This window comes from Anastrepha obliqua, chromosome 3 (genome assembly GCF_027943255.1).
Source record: "Anastrepha obliqua isolate idAnaObli1 chromosome 3, idAnaObli1_1.0, whole genome shotgun sequence".
Classification (NCBI taxonomy): Eukaryota; Metazoa; Arthropoda; class Insecta; order Diptera; family Tephritidae; genus Anastrepha; species Anastrepha obliqua.
The window spans coordinates 93,837,626-93,860,661 of NC_072894.1; the positions used below are offsets into that span (position 1 = coordinate 93,837,626).

General features: G+C 35.4%; 1 protein-coding gene across 1 annotated transcript in view; it reads left to right on the plus strand.

Moving 5' to 3' along the window:
- LOC129242115 (protein still life, isoform SIF type 1-like) overlaps positions 1–23,036 on the plus strand; it is a 125,045-nt gene that overhangs the window by 21,586 nt on the left and 80,423 nt on the right. The window contains exons 5-9 of the mRNA XM_054878673.1: positions 2,317–2,530; positions 6,134–6,295; positions 12,909–13,204; positions 16,082–16,449; positions 18,914–19,290. Coding sequence (XP_054734648.1) covers positions 2,317–2,530; positions 6,134–6,295; positions 12,909–13,204; positions 16,082–16,449; positions 18,914–19,290 — 1,417 coding nt within the window. The remainder of the gene's footprint in view (positions 1–2,316; positions 2,531–6,133; positions 6,296–12,908; positions 13,205–16,081; positions 16,450–18,913; positions 19,291–23,036) is intronic.

Genomic DNA, 23,036 nt, shown 5'->3' on the forward strand with positions numbered 1-23,036 from the left:
AAAATTTAGTTTAGGAGCATCAAAATCATATGCGCAGCTTTTAAAAATCTCTCGACAAAAATTTCAATTTGTTCGAGTGTTAAAACGAAGTTCAGTTAGGCTTTAAAGGAATAAATAGCTCATATCGTTTTTATTGCTTCTCAATTAAACTCGACCACAAAACAAGATCAATAATCCGTTTAAAAGTCAGGTGGTTAATATGATGGTCGAAACGAAACTATCTTTTTTATTGATAGGTTATAATATTTCATAATTCAATTACTCTCTAAGCTCTGTAGGAGGTCTGATCTGGACCAAATAAGCAGTCGTAATTGGCGGACTTAAGTCAGCAGAGAGATGGGGAAAATGCTGGTTTCTCTTTTTTACGAAATTTTAAAATATCATAGAATAATCACTTATTACTATAGTTGAAGATGTAAAAAAAAATATTTTGAATATGGAAATGAAGTCAGCTAACAAACGAGTATAAATCCGCTCATGCTTACTAACTAACTAAGTGCTTTCTCCCTCTCTCTATAAACCTGCACATATATGTTTTTTTTTATTATACATACATTGGATATTCCAAAAATGCATATATCTAAATACAAAACAAGGAGTACTAGCTGCCAGGGCTTACCACTCTATAGTAATTGATAAATAATAAAAAATAAAAATACAATTTAATGTATATATAAAGTGAACGAGGTTTTAGTTAGCGTTGGAAAAGTAAGAAATTCTCGTACAATGGGACAATGCCGATAAATGTGCTTTTTCAGATCTTAAATAATTAACTTGCTTATCTACTTACATATAGCCCTAAAAATCTGGTTTCTTATATGCTTACATAGTACATAGCGATATATTATATATATCATTAAAGTAACTCTTAAAAACCTATATAAAAACGGGTTTCAACTAAAACAAGCGTTTCTCTTCAACGAGTTATTCATTAAAAAAATTAGGTAAACTGCTAAAAAATATTAAAAATTATTAACTTAGCTTGCATAAGATAAAGTAATCTAACAGAATTAAATGTGGTTCAAATACCCGATATCTTTGAATAAAACTAAAATCAAAATGCACATTTACGAATTTATTTTGTACTAGAAATTCTGTAGTTAGTTGAAAAACTCTAAGGTATTCTGTGTAGTTTATGCTAGATTAGCTCAGAAATGTTATACAATTTATAATATGAAAACAGAGATAACAGAATAAATATGCTTATATTTTAGTGAATTTAATAATTTCCAATGAACATTTTGATTTTAGAAAACTACTTCTTTCTAAATTTAAATTATGTCCAACCTCGTTCATTAATAAAATAATATTCAATAATTAAAATTGAATAGAAAGCACACACACCCAAATTAGTATATGTATATACTAATATACTAACATAAAATATGTAGACACATTCACAAAACATTTGTGGTCCTAAAACTGTAGAGGCACAAATTTTAACATTTTTGTATATATGATACATAAATGTTAAGCGCTTCCACTACTCAAAGAAATGACTATGAATCTAAAACGAATGCAAAGAAAACGTGAAACAGAAGAAACTTACAAACAACAAAACAAAATTCTTTTACATACCTAATTATTTTGATATTGCTTTTCTACTTTACTTATGAGCGCTTAGTACACCTTTCTAAATAATCTCACATTTCACTTTACTTACTCTGCCTACTTCTCTGTCGCTCTTTCAAGCTCTAGTTGTGCCGTTGTACTGAATATATCTTTCACTGTGCCCCTTTCATATTTCCGTTTCACTGTGTTCTTGTACTCTTCCAATTGCAATGCAAATGAGTCCAGATTGTGTGTTTCGTCGTGACTTTGGCAATAAATTTTTCTCAATGAATATCTTTATTTGTCTTTACGTTAAAATACTTATCTATGTACATATATGAAATAAGCACAAGGCATTTTTTCCGAGCATCAACTTGTTGCAATACTTTTCAATTTTATCTACAATAATAATTGAGAAACGCACACATATACACAAGCAAATAAGTAAACACAATCCAGCAAGATACTGTTATAATATTTTCACGATGTTTTGCCTCAATTCAAAATACCTTAGGTGATTAGTTTTCGATTGATATCGAAAGAATAGATTTTCAAAGTAAAGCACCAAAGCAAAATTTAATAAGCAATGGGCATGTAGTTGTGCTAAGGTTAACTTTCAATAATGCAATGGAAATTTAGAGAACATTGATAAAAGAAATTATAATTTGAAATAAAATAAAAATTAAAAGCAACAAAAACAAAAAAAAAATAAGCAAACCGCATACACAGAACCTTGTAAATCCCAACCAACTAACCTAATGATAGTGCGACGTTTTACAGTCGCCTTCTTTCAAATTTTCACGAAAGGCCTCGTCAAGTTACTCGCTGAAATTGGACCCACCCGGCAAGGGGAAAATCAAAGCCAAACGAAAGCCGCTGAGCACACCGGCCTCGCCATCGCGCGTACGGAGCGAACCACAATGCACCTGCATGTCGGCCGAACAGTATGCCCGTCTCCGGACCGATCCCAGAGTACGAGGTGAGGATCCACAACTACTACTACTACTCCCACTACAACTACTACTACCTACTGCCACTCTCAAAACTCTGTTAGTTGAACTAAAGTTCCAATCACTAATTGTTAATCCGGACAAGTACTGTAAATTGCATGTAGGCACAGACAAGAACATACACATAGACACTTAGTTAAAATGAAATACGAAAGGAGTAATGATCAGCTACGTTTATATATTTTTTTTTTTTGAGTTTTTGAAATTACATAAACAAACTATTATGGTTGAATATTTAAATTTATTTTTCCATTGAATTGCTGAATATGCTGGGTGTTTTTCTACCTCTGGGCGAAATAAAATTGGCTATATAAAACGAAACGAAACGAGATGAATTCAATTCCGAACATACCAGATTTCAAGGCTTTTCAGAATTTAATTGGAAAATCTTACCAGTACCAATGACTCTTACGTAGGCTCTATACCGTAATTATAGGGATGTTTCCATATTTAAAATTAACACCTTGGGTGTAGAACCCAATATGCGATTATATATTTTTCTTTTTTGTTTTATTATTAAATCTGCTTATAAATAATGGGGAAACTTGGCTCTCTAAAAGGCTGGTACTTCTCTTTTTCACAAGCGTGATTGTTTTATTGTGTTGTATAAAGCGTTTGCCGACGCATATATTTCATTTCGCAATTTTATTATATATTTTGATCCGTTGTATGTATTATATATGTGGATGTCATTGTGGATGTTTAATTTTATAAAAATGACACAAAAAATGACTACAATTTATCTTGGAATTTCTTATTAATTTTTTTTAGAAGTATTTTTTTGAAATCATAATAGTTCCTTCGAAATCAAGACAAAAAATCCATATTTTAATAAAGTACAGCTTTTTCTTCATTTAATAAGTGTACCTACGTTTTTTTTTCAGTTTTAATATTACAGGAAATAAACGGCTTGAGTTTAACTAAACATGTGACTTCCAGGTGCACAATCGGCATCTTAATAAAAGTCATGTAGGCTATGTGTACTGAACACATGGACGTTCAGGTGTTATACAATACTATTAAATTTTTGGTGTTTAATATTGTGTTATGGGATCCGGTGGTCTAGAGTTCGAAAATTTAGGATATTTCCAGCAACTTTTTTACAATAAAAAAAAATTAAAAACAATATTTAAATTATTAGGCTTTTTATTTAACTTCTTTGACATTGAAAAATGAAAGAAAAAAAATTTTTTAAATTTAATAATTTAAAAAATGGCGCTGCAGACGACCCTCCCGAAAAATTGGACCTGAACGGTGTTGTCCATTTAAGCTTTTCTATTTATCTGAAACACAAAAACCAAAAAAATTATTAATTAGCTATGTCCCGCTACTAGAACAAAAAAAAAAACAAATTTGACAAAATGGCGCTGTTTTGAATTTGACATGCTAAAAATCGGGTATTTTCAGTTTTTTAATAAAAACATATGAAATCATTGAAATAATAATATGAATCTAGTACGGGCGATAGCCAGTGATGTTTTGAACAACATATTAATATTTTAGGCAATTCGGTTGAATAGTTTTTTTTTCTTTTCAACACCAGGCCTAAAAAAGTAGTTTTTAGATAAATGAGCTTAAAGTTTGAGGTACAGGAGCACGCGGACCGCTCTCTATCTAGGTAATGGGCTTAGAAGCTATAATTTCCGCATAAAAATTCCACAGTATATTCTAAATTCAAATTCTAAAAACCGATTTTTTGAAATTTCTATACCACCGGGTCCCCTTAAATGCTTTTTACATGCATGGGAATTCTTTTTCATGCTATTTTTGAATTAGAGTTGCCAAAGCTCAAATCCTATACGCCAAATTCAAATTACAACGCGAAACATATTACGTATCAACAAATTATCTGCAAGTTTTAATAAAAAAATTGGCATAGTATTAAATATTTTTTATAAAAGCTTCACTAATTTGCGGCAAGAGTGTCATAATCCAGAAAAGCAAAGTGTTGAGAAAAACAGCGTCAAGGTTTTCAATTAATTTTTATAAATGTTGTATTTTTTATTATTTATTTGTTTATTCTTAATAACAACATAGTTGAAGTACACATAAAAGTAATGTATATGAAGTTAGCAGAGGGACTTAGTAGGATATCAAAGGTAAAGAATGTTCAAATTGTGAAAGAAAAAGAAAGATATAAATACGTACATTTTAGCAACTATTGGCAACAAAGTATTATGGCTCTATCAGTAAAAGTAAAACCACATTATAATCTAATGAGTTACTGTTCATGGGTATCGCTGTGCATTGTGGTGATTTCTGCATTGCTTTTTTAAATTGTTTTTTTAAATTGTGAAAATCTTACAGCAAAATGACAATATTGCTTTTATCTCAATAATTGGGTCTGGAAATTTGAAAACTGGCTTGAAACTATTATTATTTTAACTCTTACTCGGAGGTATATTAAAAAAGCTGTTTAGAAAGTTAGCACTTTGTTTCATATTTTAAATTCAGTGTGTAAGAGTCTATGACTTATGAACCGTGGGCAGTCACACCAGACATTTTTTAACAAAATTTGCAGTCCAATTCTGCTACAAGTCCCATTTTACCAAAATTATATCTTAGCTGCAATTCTCTGACAGGTAAATAATAAAAATATACAATAACTAATAAAAGCTTTTCTGGTTGATGATTTTCATGACGGCGGTTAGGTTCGCCTTTACTTTAAATGATAATTAAAAATTAAAGAATTTCCCATTGTTTTTTGTTTTCCAAGTCTAAATCAATTTAAATCTTTTAACTTAAGTCTTAACCAGTTTTTCAAATCTTTTCAGGATTAAAAAAAAACCTTAAATTTATTTTCACAATTTTGATGTAACAAATTTTCTTATTAAAATTAATATTTTATTTAATCTGAAACTAACTTTTTTTAGACTTGAATAGTAAATTATTATTTCCATTAATTTTATATAATTTTAATTTTCAATTATTAGCTACTTTAATTGCTAAAAGCTGGTCAATTAAATAGGAAGTATTGTGTAAAAAAAATCGTACGAAAAAATTACAAGGACTTTTCCTACTTCGTACAGAGACGCAGAGACGAGTACATGCATATTTGGGCATACTACTACAGGACGAGTTGCACATACACTTTCACACTTATATTTTATCAATTATTCTTGTGGCTGAGTATACACTTTATATATACATAGATATATGTATATATGAACAATTTTGTACATACTTATACATCCGCTCATACAACGACTTATACTACATTGTTCTGCCCACATAACACTATTATCACCTATCTTTTATTTATTTTTCTACTTTCATACCACTTTATTCTAACAAACCAATATCCGTCTAAAATCCAATAAAATTCTCGGACACTTATGTATACCCATAGTTATCATTCCCACTAACCCCCTACCAATGCTATGAATTACTGTGTATCCACTCCACTACTACCATAACAAAAAGCGTTGAACGCCTTCTCATTCCTTCATACATACTACATACATATATACATACATACATACATACATACATGCATACATACATACATATAACCATACATACGAACATACTTCGCCATCGCAATCTCATCACACCTCATTCACATTTTGCAGGTTCATCCACTTTGCCACGCTCTGTAGGCTCTCGCATAACCGATGTCGATGTTGGTGGACAGCAGAAGGCGATGGCAAATGCCACCAGCAGCACTTCATTGTATGATAATGTAGCCGGCAGTGGTGTAGGCGCTCAATCCATGAATGCAGTTGGCGGACAGGGTAAGTGCAGAATAATACAGAGCTGTTAAATACATGGAACATGTTAAATATATACAAACCGGTATTAAGAGAGTTGCATAAGAGCGCAACGAATATAATGCGAGAAAAATTTAGGTAGATAGGTCAAATATATTTATCAGGGTTGTAAAATGGGTTTACTTCTTTTATAATTTTGTGCATGAAAAAATATACTTTCTCCAAGCCGAATGTACTTCTTGAAAATTAAAGGCAAAGACGTAAACAAAAAAATGGAGTTTTCACATTATAAGTAAATATAAATTACATTTTATAACAATATATATATAATATAATATATATATAATATAATATATATATATAATATATATAACAAAATTAAACGTAAGAAAATCGTATTAAACTGGTTTATTAATTCATCCTCATCGACTTCTTTAGTATGACTAACTGCGCTTTATTTTGAATGTTCAAGTTAAAACAATATGACCGTAATATAGAAAAAATTCCAACCTGTAATCTAACATATTAAGGCTTCTTGATTGTTTTAATCAATTTTTTATTTCTGATAGCTTCTGATAAAAAAAAAATTATACATACGAGGTCTGTTCAAAAAAGTGAAGGTTTCAAATTTCGTGGGCTACGTACATTCTTTACACTACGTACATTACGTACATTTATGTTGGTATACTCGTCTCGAAGATATCGCACCCTAAATACAAAAGGGTCACAACTCAAAATTTTCCACAGTCGAGCTTGACTTGTTTACAGTAGCACAGAAAACAAACTATGTGACATATCACGCTGAAATTTGCCACGTAAGCTTATAACAGTCCTACCAAAAAACAAAAAATTTATTTTTGCCATATGTCATCCGCGGACCGTTTTATTGATAACGTCTCGTTCATATTTGAGCAGAAGTACCTTTTGAGTTGTGACCCTTTTGTATTTAGGGTGCGATATGTTCACGGTTTTAGCAATATAGTATGTTTAGTTTGTTTGAGGGAGGCATAAATAAGGCAAGTGTTTTGCGTGTTTGGCGATTTTCTCCTATCGACTATTGGCTCTCCTAGACTCTTCCATTGGGACGATTGGGCTTTAGTTTCGATGTCATTGCCATATACTCATGTTTTGTCGCCAGTTATGACCCTTTTAAGAAAATCTAGATCATCGTTGACGCCATTCAATATTTCCTGAGCGATGCTTATGCGACGTTATTTTAAGTCAAAATTCAGCTATTTCGGAACGAACTGCGCTACCACACGCTTCATGCAAAAAATTTCCGAAAAGATTGCATGATATGAGCCAGCCGATGTGCCGATATCCTCAGCAGCTTATGTAATTGTTATTCGACGATTCTCTACAGGGCCGTAGAGAGCATATCCGGGCCCCGGGGGAAAATTCCGGGCCCCGGGGGAAAATTGCAAATGCGGGCCCTTTCCAATAAAGTCTAATTCATATAAATACGTATAATCTCGAGTCCGGACCCCTCTGAGAACTCCGGGCCCGGGGGAAAAAGTACCTGATTCTCTATAACAATTTTCTTCACTGTCTCAAGCGAGCGTGGTCATTCACATATTCTTCTTCATCTGACTCAGAGTAGTCTCACCGTATGCCACTGTCAACATTTCCATTTTTTACACAAAATTTGATGCAACTTCTTTGATGTTTTTTTTTCGATAGCAGAAAATCGCCGAAATCACTTGTCTTATTTTGCCTCTCACAAACAAATTAAACTACGTTATTCGCTTTATCGTTTATGACGTTTTTTGTCGTAAGCTTAGAAAGCCAGTGTCTTTAAAATAAACTTTTAAGCAACAAATTCATTGCAAAACTGTTTCAAATGTTCTTTAAAACTCAAAAACTTCTTGCTTATTAATAGTATTATCAATGAAAAAATCTACTGTCGCATCACAGAGAGAATCTTTTACATGGAAATGGTTTTCATGTAGATTGATGTCAACAATATCTGCGTTGCCTGCCGCAATCTGGAATATAAAATTATTGGCACATTTTTTAAAAACACAATTTACTCTAGGTTACAAAATTGGCGTCCGTACATCTTCAAATTGCTTTTCAATATTTAGTTAATTGACTATGTTTAAATTTTTTATTATTATGTCACTGTAGTGAAAGCCATAAAGTTGACACCGAGCAAAAATTTACTAAAAATTCATTAATTGTTTTTGGGTACTTGGATGATTCCTATGAGCTGTATTCCTTTGCATCTGCAAAATAATGCTCAAAACCGCTTAGAGTTTACAAAGGTGTCGTCTGTCAAAATATACACCCGGTTGCATAATTATAAATGCACAATATATATATTTTTTATTGTGGTTTAGAGAAAATATTTTTTCGTGCACTGTTTGGTCAAGTGTGTTAAGAGAAAAACGTTCACGTAACAAGCAACAAAAACAAAATCATTTGTATTAGCTGAGAAGAAGGTAGGTATAAACGCATTTCGATTATGGGAATATTTTAACACATTTTTGTGTGCTCTGCCTAGTAATGTGTGGTATTTCCAAACTATTCAATAACTTGAAATACGCTGTTCGGCATTGAATCAAATAACTTTTGCAGTAGTTGTGTGTTAAGGAAGTCCCATGTGTGTAGAATAGAATTCCAAATATTCCTTTGTAGAGTACCACTTATTTCCTCCATAAACTGCTCGAACCAATTCACTCCACACGTTCTCCATGATATTGAGATCTGGAGAAATCGATGGCCACTCAAGAAAGGGAATACATTATAGTAGATATGGATATTTCCAAGTGTACTCACAGCTCTCCACATCATAAGAGACCAAGGTTCTAAGCATAAGTCTATCTTATATTTACCAAATCCACCTAGCCTATCTAAGTTAATAGGCATGTCGGTGGAAATAATGGGAATGTGTGAAATGAAGATGTACTTCAACTTTAAGAATAAATAGTTGCCTCGATTACATTCGGGATGATCTTATTCACAGCGAGTCTTGTTACGTTACACAATCGGAGAATTCCGCAAGAGAATAATTGGCACGCCAACATTGGGTGACAATTTGTGCTGTGACACATCAAACATTTAATAGCAAAGAGTTGCCATTCGTTGAAGGCAGTTACTTTGAAAATTGTTCGGACCTTATTTTCATCCAAATATTTTCGGAGACACAAGTAAAAAGTACAAACAAAATGTTGAAATAATGTACATATGTATGTATGTAAAGTAAATACAAAATAAGATTTTTTCATTACGATACTTAAAAGTAAAATAGATTCACAGTCCAGTCAAAAGAGGATTTAACTTCGTAATTTTAGGAGTATGCGAGTTTATGGTTTTATTATGTAAAGCCCATCACTGTGAACTTAAGTTTGAGTTTTCGGGGTCGGGGGTTGTGTCCCGCGGCCGCCATCTTGGAAATAAGGGTGCAACTGGTTTTTTGCGATTATCTCGTGAATTTCGAAAGTTACGAAAATTTTGTAAAATACTTTTTTGTGGATAATAATATTATCTACAACTTTCATTCAAAACGTTTTATTGTAAAATTAATAATAAAAAAGTTATAAACAAAATTACGCGAAAAATTAGGGGATGCATTGTTTTAAAGCGTAATAACTTTTTTTTATTGATTTTATGGAAAATATACATCAGAGCTTTTTTATAGATCATTCTTTTGTGAACATTTTTGTCTAAAAGTTTTTTCCGCTATCTTTATTTACTCGTATGATTTTGAGCTGCTAAGCGGAGCAACCAATACATTAGCGAAGCGCGTACATGATTACACAGGCCGACAAAATTTAACCAACATTCAGACCCAGAAACCAGACTATATATTTCCAAAGGTTTATGATGCGCATCGTTCAATTGGATGCACCGGTACTGCCTATAATCGAGGATTTGAATACATGAACAGTTAGTGCTTATAGACGGGATTTTCATAAAAGCAGTTCCCGCTTATAAGGATCGAATCTCGTGAATTTTAGAATTTATGTAAATAATATAATTTTAATTCATTTTTGCCCTTCCATCAGCGCAATCTCTCCCACTGGCCGCAATTGGAGGTCGTTGGCTATTTATCGACAAATAAATATTCCTTAGATTTTGTTCACTTTGAACAATTGACTCTCGTACTGACCGCAGTTGGAGGTCATCGGCCATTGCCGATAAATAATATTCCTCAGATTTTTGTTCACTTTAAACAATTGAATAACTTACTTTTATTGTTTTTATTTATTTTAAATTTTCCCCGACAAAGTATAGCATTATTTTTTAAAGCACAAATTTGTCAGGAAATACTGTCAATCCTGTGTTTCTTTCGTAATTAATAATACCGAGTTCACAAATTACGAAATTGCGGGAGAGTTTCCTGATCACGTCGGGATCTCCGACAGAATCAATAATATGCTTTGTATTTGTGAGCGCATTTCTTACGTCCGGAACTACTCGCACAGGACTGAGCTCTGCTGTCCATTTCACAATGCATAACACAAAATTACGAATATAGATGTAAAAAAAAACACAATTAAATCCTCTTTAAACAGGTTATTCGCGCACAGGTGTTGGGCAAATTTTGCATTACATTGTATCGGGCAGGCCCGTGCGCAGACCCTCAGATTTAGGGGGGGTTCTAACTTTTGTTGCAGTGCTAATATATATTTTTTTTTTCATATCGATTCATGTCAAAAAATTTTTTAAAACTTCGTCTGGGGGGTTTATAACCCGTGCGCACGGGTGTTTTTTAGCTGCATGAGAACTATCCACATCCACAACTATGGTTTGACAGCTGAGAATGGCAAACTATGTTGACATTTCTATTCAGTAAGGGTTAGTAAGTCATTATCAACCGTTTAACGCCAGAACAACGCTTCGAAGCCGTGGAAATTTACTTTGAAAAGAAAAAATAAATTTCTTTGCGATGTTCACAGAGTAAAGTTCTCAACATGTTGACCTCTGCCCTTCGACTGCGTGGGAAATTTTACGTACGGATCTTGCCGCGGCCGCCGTAGCCGAATGGGTTGGTGCGTGATTACCATTCGGAAATCACAGAGAGAACGTTGGTTCGAATCTCGGTGAAACACCAAAATGAAGAAAAAGTTTTTTCTAATAGCGGCCGCCCCTCGGCAGCCAATGGTAAACCTCCGAGAGTATTTCTGCCATGAAAAGCTCCTCATAAAAAATGTCTGCCGTTCGGAGTCAGCTTGGAACTGTAGGTCCCTCCATTTGTGGAACAACATCAAGACGCACACCACAAATAGGAGGAGGAGCTCGGCCAAACACCCAAAAAGGGTGTACGCGCCAATTATATATATATATATTGTCTTACGTGTACATCAAATACAGCTCGGGCAAGAATTAAAGCCAAATAACCATCTTTCGCGACGCATTTTTGCTGATTCAGCTCATTTAGATTTGTTATTCAGATTTATTGGAAAAAGTAGTCGAAAATTGGACTGATCGAGTGGACTATGTAAGTCGTAGCCACGGCGGGCATGTTCCAGATATTATTTATGTTAAAAAAATAGTATGAAATTATCTATCAGATTATAATACAAAAAATACATTCCAACAATATTTCTGTTTTGTATTATCATTTTAAGAACTCATAGTTAGACCACAAAGGGATATAGATGTGCATTATTTTCGTAGCCGACTACCTAAGCATTTCTTATTCTTCACTTATAACTTGATTTTTTATATTGTAAATATGAAGCGTTTTGGTTCATATCTGAATGTACTTATACAAGTAGAAGTTGTGAATTCCTCGACCGTGGCGTATTTATTAAAATTTAACTATTCCTGTAATCTTCCCAGAAGAGCACGTAATAGCTGACCAAATTTTATCGATCGAATGAAGGATATGACAGTGCATTAGGTACGAACAAATAAACAAAAAATATTAATTTTTACATTTTAAATGACTCAGCAAAAATATATACATACATATTTTTAAATTTCACTAGGAGTTACGTATTCGCAAAAGTAACTGGCTTAAATTTTTTGGTTATTGTGCAGAGTGTAGGGCTAAAACCAATGTATGTATGTAGGCGGCCGCCGTAGCCGAATGGGTTGGTGCGTGATTACCATTCGGAATTCACAGAGAGAACGTAGGTTCGAATCTCGGTGAAAAAAAAATTAATAAAAACATTTTTCTAATAGCGGTCGCCCCTCGGCAGGCAATGGCAAACCTCCGAGTGTATTTCTGCCATGAAAAAGCTCCTCATAAAAATAATAAAATATCTGCCGTTCGGAGTCAGCTTGGAACTGTAGGTCCCTCCATTTGTGGAACAATATCAAGACGCACACCACAAATAGGAGGAGGAGCTCGGTCAAACACCCAAAAAGGGTGTACGCGCTAATTATATATATATATATAATTACTTATAAGTGATTCGGTATGTTGGTTAGCTTGCAAGCCTTTAAGAGCTTTTGCATAAAGGCACAGTAAAAGCTTAAATACAGGATGTCCCAGCGAAAGCTTTTTTCTAGTAGTTTATGTGAGAGCACAGTTATAGCAAACTAGCTGTGTATTTCAATTGAGTTTGGAACTGTGCTAGGTGTGCTAAAAAGCTCTTTAACAAAATGAATTGAAATAAAGAAATGTATATATTCCTGAAGAAAAATATTTAATGTCCTATCTTTGTACATCAATTTTCACAAACAGATACCTTGGGTCGCCAAGTAAAACAACAGGATCCGAATGTTGCCGCCTCTAATGCTGGTGTCAACACAGGCACTCCTAGCGTAATGGTATCCGGTGTGGCCACCGGCACAAACGATTTATGCACACAAAATCACGTTGGCTCACAAGTGGGTCCAGATGATGGACTCATTGGCGGTCAGCAAGACATGGATATATCGAAGAATGAAGGCACTCAAGTTGGTGGCCCATTACACCAGAATGTTGGCACTTCCACCAAATCGACAGGCACACGTACCAAGGATTACGCCGATGAAATGGTGAGTAAATAGGACTAATTAAAAAACAAAGTAGCCACAGTGAGATTCTTATTATTTTTTAAATCAATACATATGCCAAAAAAGTATAAAAAAAACCATATCACAAAGAAGTATGTATGTTTATTCAAAAGCCCTAAGTCTTAATTGTTCAACTGATCCCACGTTTTCACGTAACGTACTTTCATTTGCCACACATAAAATATAAACTAATTGAGATGTTTCATGCCAATGCAAATGGAGTTCATTCACTTATATGCCCACTGAGTGACATACGATAAGAATATTCTGTTTCGTATATTTCCTCGAAATTCTTATGACGACCGAACGATTGCCGCATTACGTTTGCATTAACCGTTGTAGGCTACTGATGAAAGCCATCAGGGCTGTAATGTCTAAACCTGCTACATCCGCAGGTGTCAGTGGCAAGATATCTGAATATCAGCTTGGCGAGAGCAAAACAGCTGAATTGAACGTTCCGAGATGATTCCACTTCATCCTCCAGACAACAGGTGCAGAAAGGGCTCGCAGCAGTACTAAGTTTCACCGCGTAGATACAACGTCCGGTAGGGACACCCATAAAATTAGAGAGTTTCTGTTTATCTATCTACCAGTGACCAAAGCATCTTGCGCCTTGGAACGTTTGTGCTTTAACTCAGCGCTTGCTTATGGACACTCCAGTCTCCTTATTTCACGGGAAAAGCGCCTCAATAGTCCCCTTTCTAGCCAGCTTATTCACTTATCATTATATTTACACATCCAGGACTACACATTTATCGGAGGAGGAACGCGGATTGATATGGATTTGAATGAAGTTACAACAAAAATTGCCGATATAGCTGCTAGAGTGAATCAGCCACTAAAAATATAATTTCGAATATTTTAAAAAATCTCGATAGTTAAGCGTAAGCCTGAAACTCGGTGTCCTACTGATGAAAAAAACACGTCTTACCGGGAGATCAAGACTAAGTTAGATCTCAACATATCGAGAAGAAGAGTCCATCGAATCAAAAAATAGTGTTTAGGTATGTGTCTCGGGACCCACGTGACATAAGCGCGTTTTTGGCATTTGCTGAAAGATTTATAAATATTTTGCCCTGCCGAGTTCCAAAATTTAATTCAATTTAATGGTTGTTGTAGTTACTGGTGCGATGAGCGGCTCCATTGCCAAACCCGCCATAAATAAAATCACGGTGACGGATTGCTAAGGATTTGGACAGCTCTTGCAAATATGGGAAAGTATCTACTTCATACAGACGTATGAAATATACGGGCGAACATATACGTAACCTGATGGAAGATGTACGGCTTAATTTACTGGGAACCTCTGTGGAGATTCATGGATCTTTGAAAGTCGGGAAATTTTCTAAAAACAGAGTACAGGGAAAATTTTAGAGACCACGTAAGTTGAGGCTACATCCTGTTGTAAGATGGAATGAGCTTGAACTTATGCTGATGCCATTACACTCTGGTGTGCATGGCAATGAAATGGCTAATGAATTGGGGAACTGCGGTTTCTTGGATTGTACAACTAGATCGAAGCAAATTTTAGAACCAAACATAGCAGGAACAGTGGAGTACTTCAAATGTTTATCTAATAAAGTCAACGAAAACGGTTGGTGAAGTACTAACAGTTGCAGAATAACCAAGTATTATATTTCCTGAAAAGTCCAACATTTCTTCTCCGTAAGACCTATATATGGTCATCTTAGGCATCATATTTGTAGAACATAACATACCATTTTCTCTATCATATTTGGAGCATAACTATATTACATAACATTTTCTTTGACGCTCTATTCGCGTTGTGCCTGACTTAAATGGGAATCAATGGTCTGATAAATTGAGAGTGGACGCGTTACATTTTCTTTTCTACGAAAAGTTGCCAATATTCAAATAAGTATCTGGGAAGTTTGCAGAGGAGCAATGAATGCCCTACCCACCGGTCTTTCCCTACTCTTTGAATCATCTCTTTAGGACTTAAGTGCAATGGCCAATATTTGGCTGCGTGCTTGGAAAAATTTCGGCCGCCCATAATTCGATTTCATTACATTCCAATCTAGAAAACCGAATTGTAACTAAGTTTGCTCTGAAAATATCAAATAATGGTGTGGCCCATGGACCGTCTTTGTATGCTTTGATAAGGGTGTCCGTCTTGATGTAGTTCCAAAAATTAAAGCTGTGCGACTCAGGTTGATCATGGGATCAAAGCACGCAGGTACTTGCTATAGCCTGTCGACGTTCTACTGTTACCAGAAAATATTTTCCTACTGTTTCGATGTTTTGTTTTCGCAGTAGGTTTCCAATCCATTCTGCCGGTATTCCGTACCCAAATACGTGAGGGCACGTCAGTCATATGGATAAGAAGAACGTAATTTTTACATACTCGATTTAATCGAAATGTACTGGTAGAGCGAAACTCATTTGATGCCCAGTGCATAACCTGAAATATGCCACAAATGCCACAGATTAGAGGTGAGCGAGTGGTCATACCTGAAACTTCAAAGCGTTCGCCCACTCATGTTGTGTGTTTATGCCACGCACCTATACATTTGAGTATAATTTTTGAATGTGTTTGTATACAAATCACCTAAACAACTGCACATTTAGGTATTTAATAATAGCCGCCCCTACTTTCACCGATTCTGCGTAATTTTGTTGTTGCGATTTCTGATTTTCCATCCCCTCCCCCTGTGCATGCAGTCAATCTGCATCTCAATAATTTACTTAAGTTACAACACCGCACTAATAACATTATGCACTGCTGTGTTCCTGTGCATACTAACAAATACGAGTACATACATATTTTTATGCTCTAATATATACATATATATAAAAATAAGCATGCAAATTACATGCAATCGCCCGTTATCGTTTCAGACACGTGATGCACGCGGACATGACATGCACCAGCACCAGCACAACATAATCAACAACAACACCAGACGCAAGACTAAGAGCACCGAGGACATGAACGTCGACACGAGCACTCTGAAACGCATGCTAAAGCCCATGCCCAGCACTGAGAGTCCCGTTACTTCACCGGAGATGGGTCGGCGCCGTTACAATTACTACAATGCCAATGTGGCTAATACTCTTGGGCAACAACATATGCATCAGCATGGCGGCGGTATGGGTATGGGAATGGGTATGGGTGGCGGCGGACCTGGTGGCATGCACCACATAATGAACAACAACAATACTATGGGACGCGTGAGCAGTCAATCGTCGAGATTCTCGGGATCGAGGTAAGTGTAACTGTGTGCATGTGTATATGTGTGTGAGTATATATAAGTTAGCAAATAAAAAAACAAATAACATGAAATTAGAAGAGAAATTGAATAAATACTGTGCATAGAGAAAATAAAATTACCACAACAAAAAGCTGTGCTTGCAACTTAGTGAGACACATAGGAAAATGACTGTGCCAAGACCAAAGCAAAGCCAAAGTCTAACCGGCAAAGCAACCAGCGGAGCAACCACCATCTAGCGGTTAAGCTGTTGTACCCTATGATCAAAAAGTACCGGGCTGATCGATTGCCAAGGCGTAGTGCACCATGAGTACCTTCCATCGAACCAGACAGTCAATAAAGAATATTATTTATCCGTTTTGAAACGTTTGAGAGGTGCTGTACGACGCAAACGGCCAGAAATGTGGGCAAACAATTCTTGGATTTTGTATGATGATAAGGACCCATCGCACTGAGCCCAATATTATTGGATTATTTGACCAAACACCAAGTAAACAAACACCATCGTGCAAGCACCGTATTCACCTGATATGGTCCCGTGCGATTTTTTTTGTTTCCCAAGTTGAAGTTACCTCTTCGAAGAAGGAGATTTCAGTCGATAGAGGAGATTAAAGAGAATGCGACGAAGGAGCTGAAGGCCATCCCTACCAGGGGTGCATAGAGGACTCGATTAAACGTTGGCACATGTGTTTTGCTTCAGACGCGTTATTTTTTGGAGGAGATAAAAAAAAATTTGTCTGAAATTTAACTCTGTTTTGTTTTATTTAAACATTCCCGGTACTTTCTGATCATAAGGTACTTCGCTATTTAAGCCAGTCCGCACCAATAAAGTTTCGCCGACATTTTTAGTGTAAATTGGCAAATAAAGGAAGAGAGTTGCAAAAACATGCGGCAACAAGTGCGGTCGGTGCGTGAATTTTGAGGTGCTAATAGTCGGAAATTTAAGCGCAAAATTAACATTCTGAAAATGGTCCATACGATTTGAAGCGGAATATTTTTGTGGAGAATAATGTGGAAGCATCGCTTACCTTAAGTGTATTTATTGTGACAAAGTGAAAGCCGCTAATCAAATAGATATTAACCCATCCCTACCAAACGGAAGCTGCTGGTAATATGGACTTAGCTCACAAGTAACTCCTTACGTAGAGCCGAATCATTGATTAAGTGTGGAATCAATAGTGGTTTACATCAGTCAATTGAAAAATTTCTAACGATTCTGATACCTTAACAAAGCCTAATGGTAGTTGGCATAAGGATTAGATAAACAACGGTGTTCTATTAGTTAAGAATTTTTCGGCTGTGGTGGCTAAACCAATTCACTCAACTCGGTCTTTACACGGCAGATACATTCCTTAGAGATGCTTGCAAAGAAATCGTGTAAAAAAATACATGCGACATAGGAGGATGGGTTCCTTAATTTTAAAAAATTGTGTGAGATGAAAAAAACATAAATATTTTCCCAAAAAACTCTGCAATAAAAGTAATAAAGAAATTCGCATTATGATATTGTACATAAATAAGTATTTATTACAAAAAAAAAACCATTTAATTAATTAGTTTAATTTAAATTAAATGTTTAATTTAAAAAATTATTGTATAGAGAAAATTGAATCCATAAGTACAAAACATTAAAATTCAAATTGGAATTAGGAAAACAAATTTCATGGTTACTTGATAAGAAGCCTGGACGTTTATTACGGACCGGACTAAATATGCTATCGTCAGTATATACCATATGTCAGCCCATCTGTCGTAGTTTTTTCAAAATATTAACGGCTTCATTTTGGTTTTTACGTTGGCGGTTTTTGGATGTTTTTTGCTATCTCGAGTTGTTTATACAAGGTGGCTCAGGACTAATACCCTTCCGGAAAATTTATAATATTTGCAAATGGCATCGTACGTCAGTCATAATTGACACTTGCGAATTAATCGGTTGCTGTATACAAATCTCGGTAAAACACCAAAATGAAGAAAAAGTTTTTCTAATAGTGGTCGCCCCTCAGCAGGCACCAACAAACCTCCGGGTGTATTTCTGCCATGAAAAATCCCCTCATATAAAATATCTCCCGTTCGGAGTCGGCCTGAAACTGAAGTTCCCCATATTTGTGGAACAACCTCAAGACGCACACCACAAATAGGAGGAGGAGCTCGGCCAAACACCCATAATATATATATATATATATAGCATGGAGCAATGAAGCATGTACAGGTTAAATAAAGATTTCTGTCAATCAAAACTTTTTTTATTCACTAAAATGATTCAAGGCGGCCGCCGTACGTACAGCTCCAATGAAATGTAAATTTTTTTCTTTCAATATTTACTTAGCTTTTATGAATTAATGAGTGTTTCTCTTGGGCCGCCAAGATGAACTTTTTAAATCTTTAGAAAATAAAATTAAATCTTTCTATTCAAAAATAAAATTATCTTAAGTTTGAATTTGGTTTTGCGCTTACATTGCAGATCATCTCATGAAATTGGGCGTGGATATCCACAACGAAATCTGTACTTGGAATTGGAACGCGAACGTAGCTGCATTGAGGGTTCACCACCCTCCGACAACGTCATGTTTGACAATCAATGCTATGCTACAACGCCCAGCTCTAGCAACGGCAACTCCGATCAGGATCAATCGTATGGGCAACGTACCGCAGGTGGTGGTCGCCATCAACATCATCATCAAGCACCAAATGTCACCCCAACCCCAGGCAGTCCAACATCACGTCTTTTACTGGAATATGAAATGCATTTGAGAAATACTTTGGCTAAAGGAATGGATGCCGAATCGTACAGTTTGCATACATTTGAGGCTTTGCTTTCGCAAAGCATGGAAAATTTGGGTAAGACAATAGATTTACCACGCCAAGCTTAACAAATTATTTATTTCTTATAAATGTTGTTGAATTCGTTTTTTTAATTTCTTACTATTTGTCGTGTTAGTAATAGTTGTACGAATATTTAGTAGTGTTTTATAGATTTTTTCTACAATTTCATTTGATTCATTTGTATGCATACATACGAGTACATAAGCTTTACGTAGTATAAAATCAATTCAAGCTACAAGCAAATACTCACTTACAAACACATAAATGTGTGTAGAAATATATGTAGAATCCCGCTCAAGCTAATACACATACAAGTAAACAATGCTTTCGATAAACTTTCACTGCCTTACTCATGCCAATGCATACGTAAGTATGCATATAAATAGTTGCATACTCTTACATACTACTAATGGGAATGTCAAACTTTTCTATGGGAATGCTTTTGATAAGCTCGAGCAAAGGGTTGAGTAGGAATGAGGGTCGCAACTGTTTAATTGGATAAAAGTAGGGTTAATTAAAATTGACAGACATTGTAGCAACATACTATACTATACCCACGTGTACTTTGTAAGGCTATGTTTTATAATGGCTGCATGTATTTAACGGCCGACAACGGAAAAAGTGAAATATTTTGTTAATGAGTGTAAATGTACTAATTTAAATAGAGCATATATTGATTTCATACAATTAGTTTCCAATATCGGTTGTAACAGACAGTCGCCACTTAAAAAAGGCGTAGCAAAATGTGTACGCAACCAAGGTAAAGGCTGATTGGTTGCAGTGTTACACAAGAGAGACTACTCCGCAGTCCATTAGCACGTGATGACTTATTTCAAGGATTTCGTGTGCATCGAAATTCACTTTTTTTGCTGTTACTCGAACTTTGTAAAACCATTTTGATTTCTTCATAAAACTATACTCAACTTTTCTTTGTGAAATTCTGCATTTTCTTACACTTAGTGGATGCAAAATACTGGAAATAATAGAGGCTTTCTTCGCAACAGCTGCGGCTATTTTTATTATAGAAAAGTCCTGCTACATAATTTTCTGGTAATCACTGCTTCTTGATTTTTAATTGGTCTAATCTATCTAATGGTCTGCTTTATTCCCTCTGTAACGAAAAGATCAATACTCTTTCACTTCTTTACACATTTCAACATCTCACCTTCTTCTTCCTGTCAGTTAAAGCACGCGGAATTAAATTCCTCGTTTAGTTAGATGGAGTAGGGTCTCCGCAAATTCGTCTACTTTGCTATTTCCTTCGGTGCCGATTAAGTTAAAAAAAATCTCTCAATACCATTTAAGAGTAGCGGGTTATTTGATGTTTGTATAACTCGAGTAGGTCCTTCCATTTGTGGAACAACATCAAGACGCACACCACAAATAGGAGGAGGAGCTCGGCCAAACACCCAAAAAGAGGTCGTACGCGCCAATTATATATATATATTGTATATTAGGGCGGGTCGATTTAAAAATCGCTCATTGCTCTGTGAAAATCGTATTCTAGGGATCAAAATAAGAAACTTTGCCGAAGGAACCATACCTCTAAAACGAATTCTGATGTCCCCCAATTTGGGTCGAACGAAAAATCCCACTATGACCCTTTTAGAGTGCTCCAATCGAGTCCAAATGTATGACCGACCCTCACTAACTTTGGACGGCCGATCCACGCATGCCAGTGGCACACCCCCTGGAACTCCCCTGGGGGGTTCCCCATACAATCATTTCAAAATATCACCATTTTTGGCCTTTACATGAGAAAAGAAACTAAAAAGTTCGACCCAAATTGAGGGACATCAGAATTCGTTTTAGAGGTATGGTTCCTTCGGTAAAGTTTCTTATTTTGATCCCTAGAATATGATTTTCACAGAGCAATGGGCGATTTTTTTGCCTCCCCACAAATCGACCCGGCCTAATATATATATATAACTCGAGTTATATGAATAAATTTACACAAGTCTCAAAACCCGAAATCAGCTTTTTAGGAAAAGTGATCATACATCCATGATGATGGCATTAATATTTCTACCTGTGACACCAAACTGGTCGGAAAGGTCAAGATTTATCCGGTATGTTTTAGGTACGAAATGAGCAAATTATGAAATTACTCATTAGTCCTTGAGTGCATCGAGATTTTGAATTTGCTAGGAATTCATAATTGGCTCATATGGGTCTCAGGGCAAGGGGATCTAATTGTGAATGAAGTAGCGAATGTTTTGGCTAAAGAGGCTGCAGCCTCGTTATTAACAGGACCCGAGTCCATCCTTGCCATGGGACAACGCACCATCAAAAAGAAGCTTAGAAGCGAAAAGCTAAGGCTAAAAGACGTAAGCTGACACCAAATTGTGGGGCTACACAAAGCGAGGGGGGTATAATCGAAGGAATTCAATTAAAATTTGAACATTTAGCATATCAGAGATGAAAATACTAGAATCAACCATATCATCTATTTTAGACACTAGAAAAACTACTATGTTGAAGCAATAGTACCCTAACAAGACAATAAGACATGCTTAAGTATGCTGTGCTTGGAAAAAAGTTGCACAAAAAAGTAGGGCGTCAATTCCTAGCGTTGTGGATGATCAGCAATAAATAGTTGAAAGATCAGTTCCTTGAAGAATTAACAGAATATATGTACATTAAATAGCCGAAACTGTTCACTAGAAAATAAAAGTGAAAATAAATGAATATACTTCTATAATAAAGTATTAAAGTGTAATGTCAAAATTACCATTGGTCGTGATCATTTACAGCGAAATGTGATGTGGTGAGTTTAGGTGAGGTGAATCCAGTTGGCCTTTTAAGTTTTTCCATCTGCCATAAAAATAAAGTTAAAAATAATTTTTATTTCTGAGAAAAAAAGTATCCCTCAAGAAATAGGTTTTCTTTTCGATGCAAATAATAAAGAAAACTTAGAAAATATTCTTTATTTTTGATGAAAAAAATTAAACTGAAAAATAAGCATATGGGTTCATAAGTATTTTGTCCTGCCATAAGTTCTGTTACAAGATAAGTCTGTTATAGCTATAAAATTATAACACTTTTTTAATAAAGTTAGTTTTATTTAATCATGCAAATATTAAAAAAAAAAAAAAAATTTCATGCCAAATGGTCACTATTTGCTTTTACACAAGCCTTCAAACAATTTGGCTATTCAGATATTGCAGCATGCACGGTTTCCATGGATATTGACGTCGCTGCTCGAACCAAAGATTGTTTGATACTTTCCAAATTTCTGTGAGGTCTTCGACAGGTCATGTTCTCCAATTATGATAACAAACTGTAGTCAAATGGATTCAGATCTGGTTTTCCAGACGGCCAATCTTCTGTGGCTATGAAACTCAGGAATATTGTTTTTTAGCCTCGGCCGGGTGGTTTATGCCTTATGGGCTGGAACGGAATCTTGCTGGAAGATCCAAAGTTTTTCATTGAAGAGAGTACTGTTTAATTGCCTTACCACACCTTCTAAGACATCCTCCTGATATACTTTTGCCTCGATCTTAACCCCTTTTTCGCATAAATGAAGAGATGTAACGCCTTTATAAGACACCCCTCAGCAAAGTATTAAGGAGGCTGGATGGTGGCCGTGCTGAAGATTTTGTCGTTTTGCTTATCAAAAATGTCTTCAACAGTGAAAATAATATTGTATTTTCATGGTCGCAGACCGCGTGCCACCGAAGAAGTTATTTGCTTCTGTCAACTCAAATTTCCTTTAAGCGCGTTGTCAAAAGATGACAAGTTGAGGTACGGAAGGTTTTTAT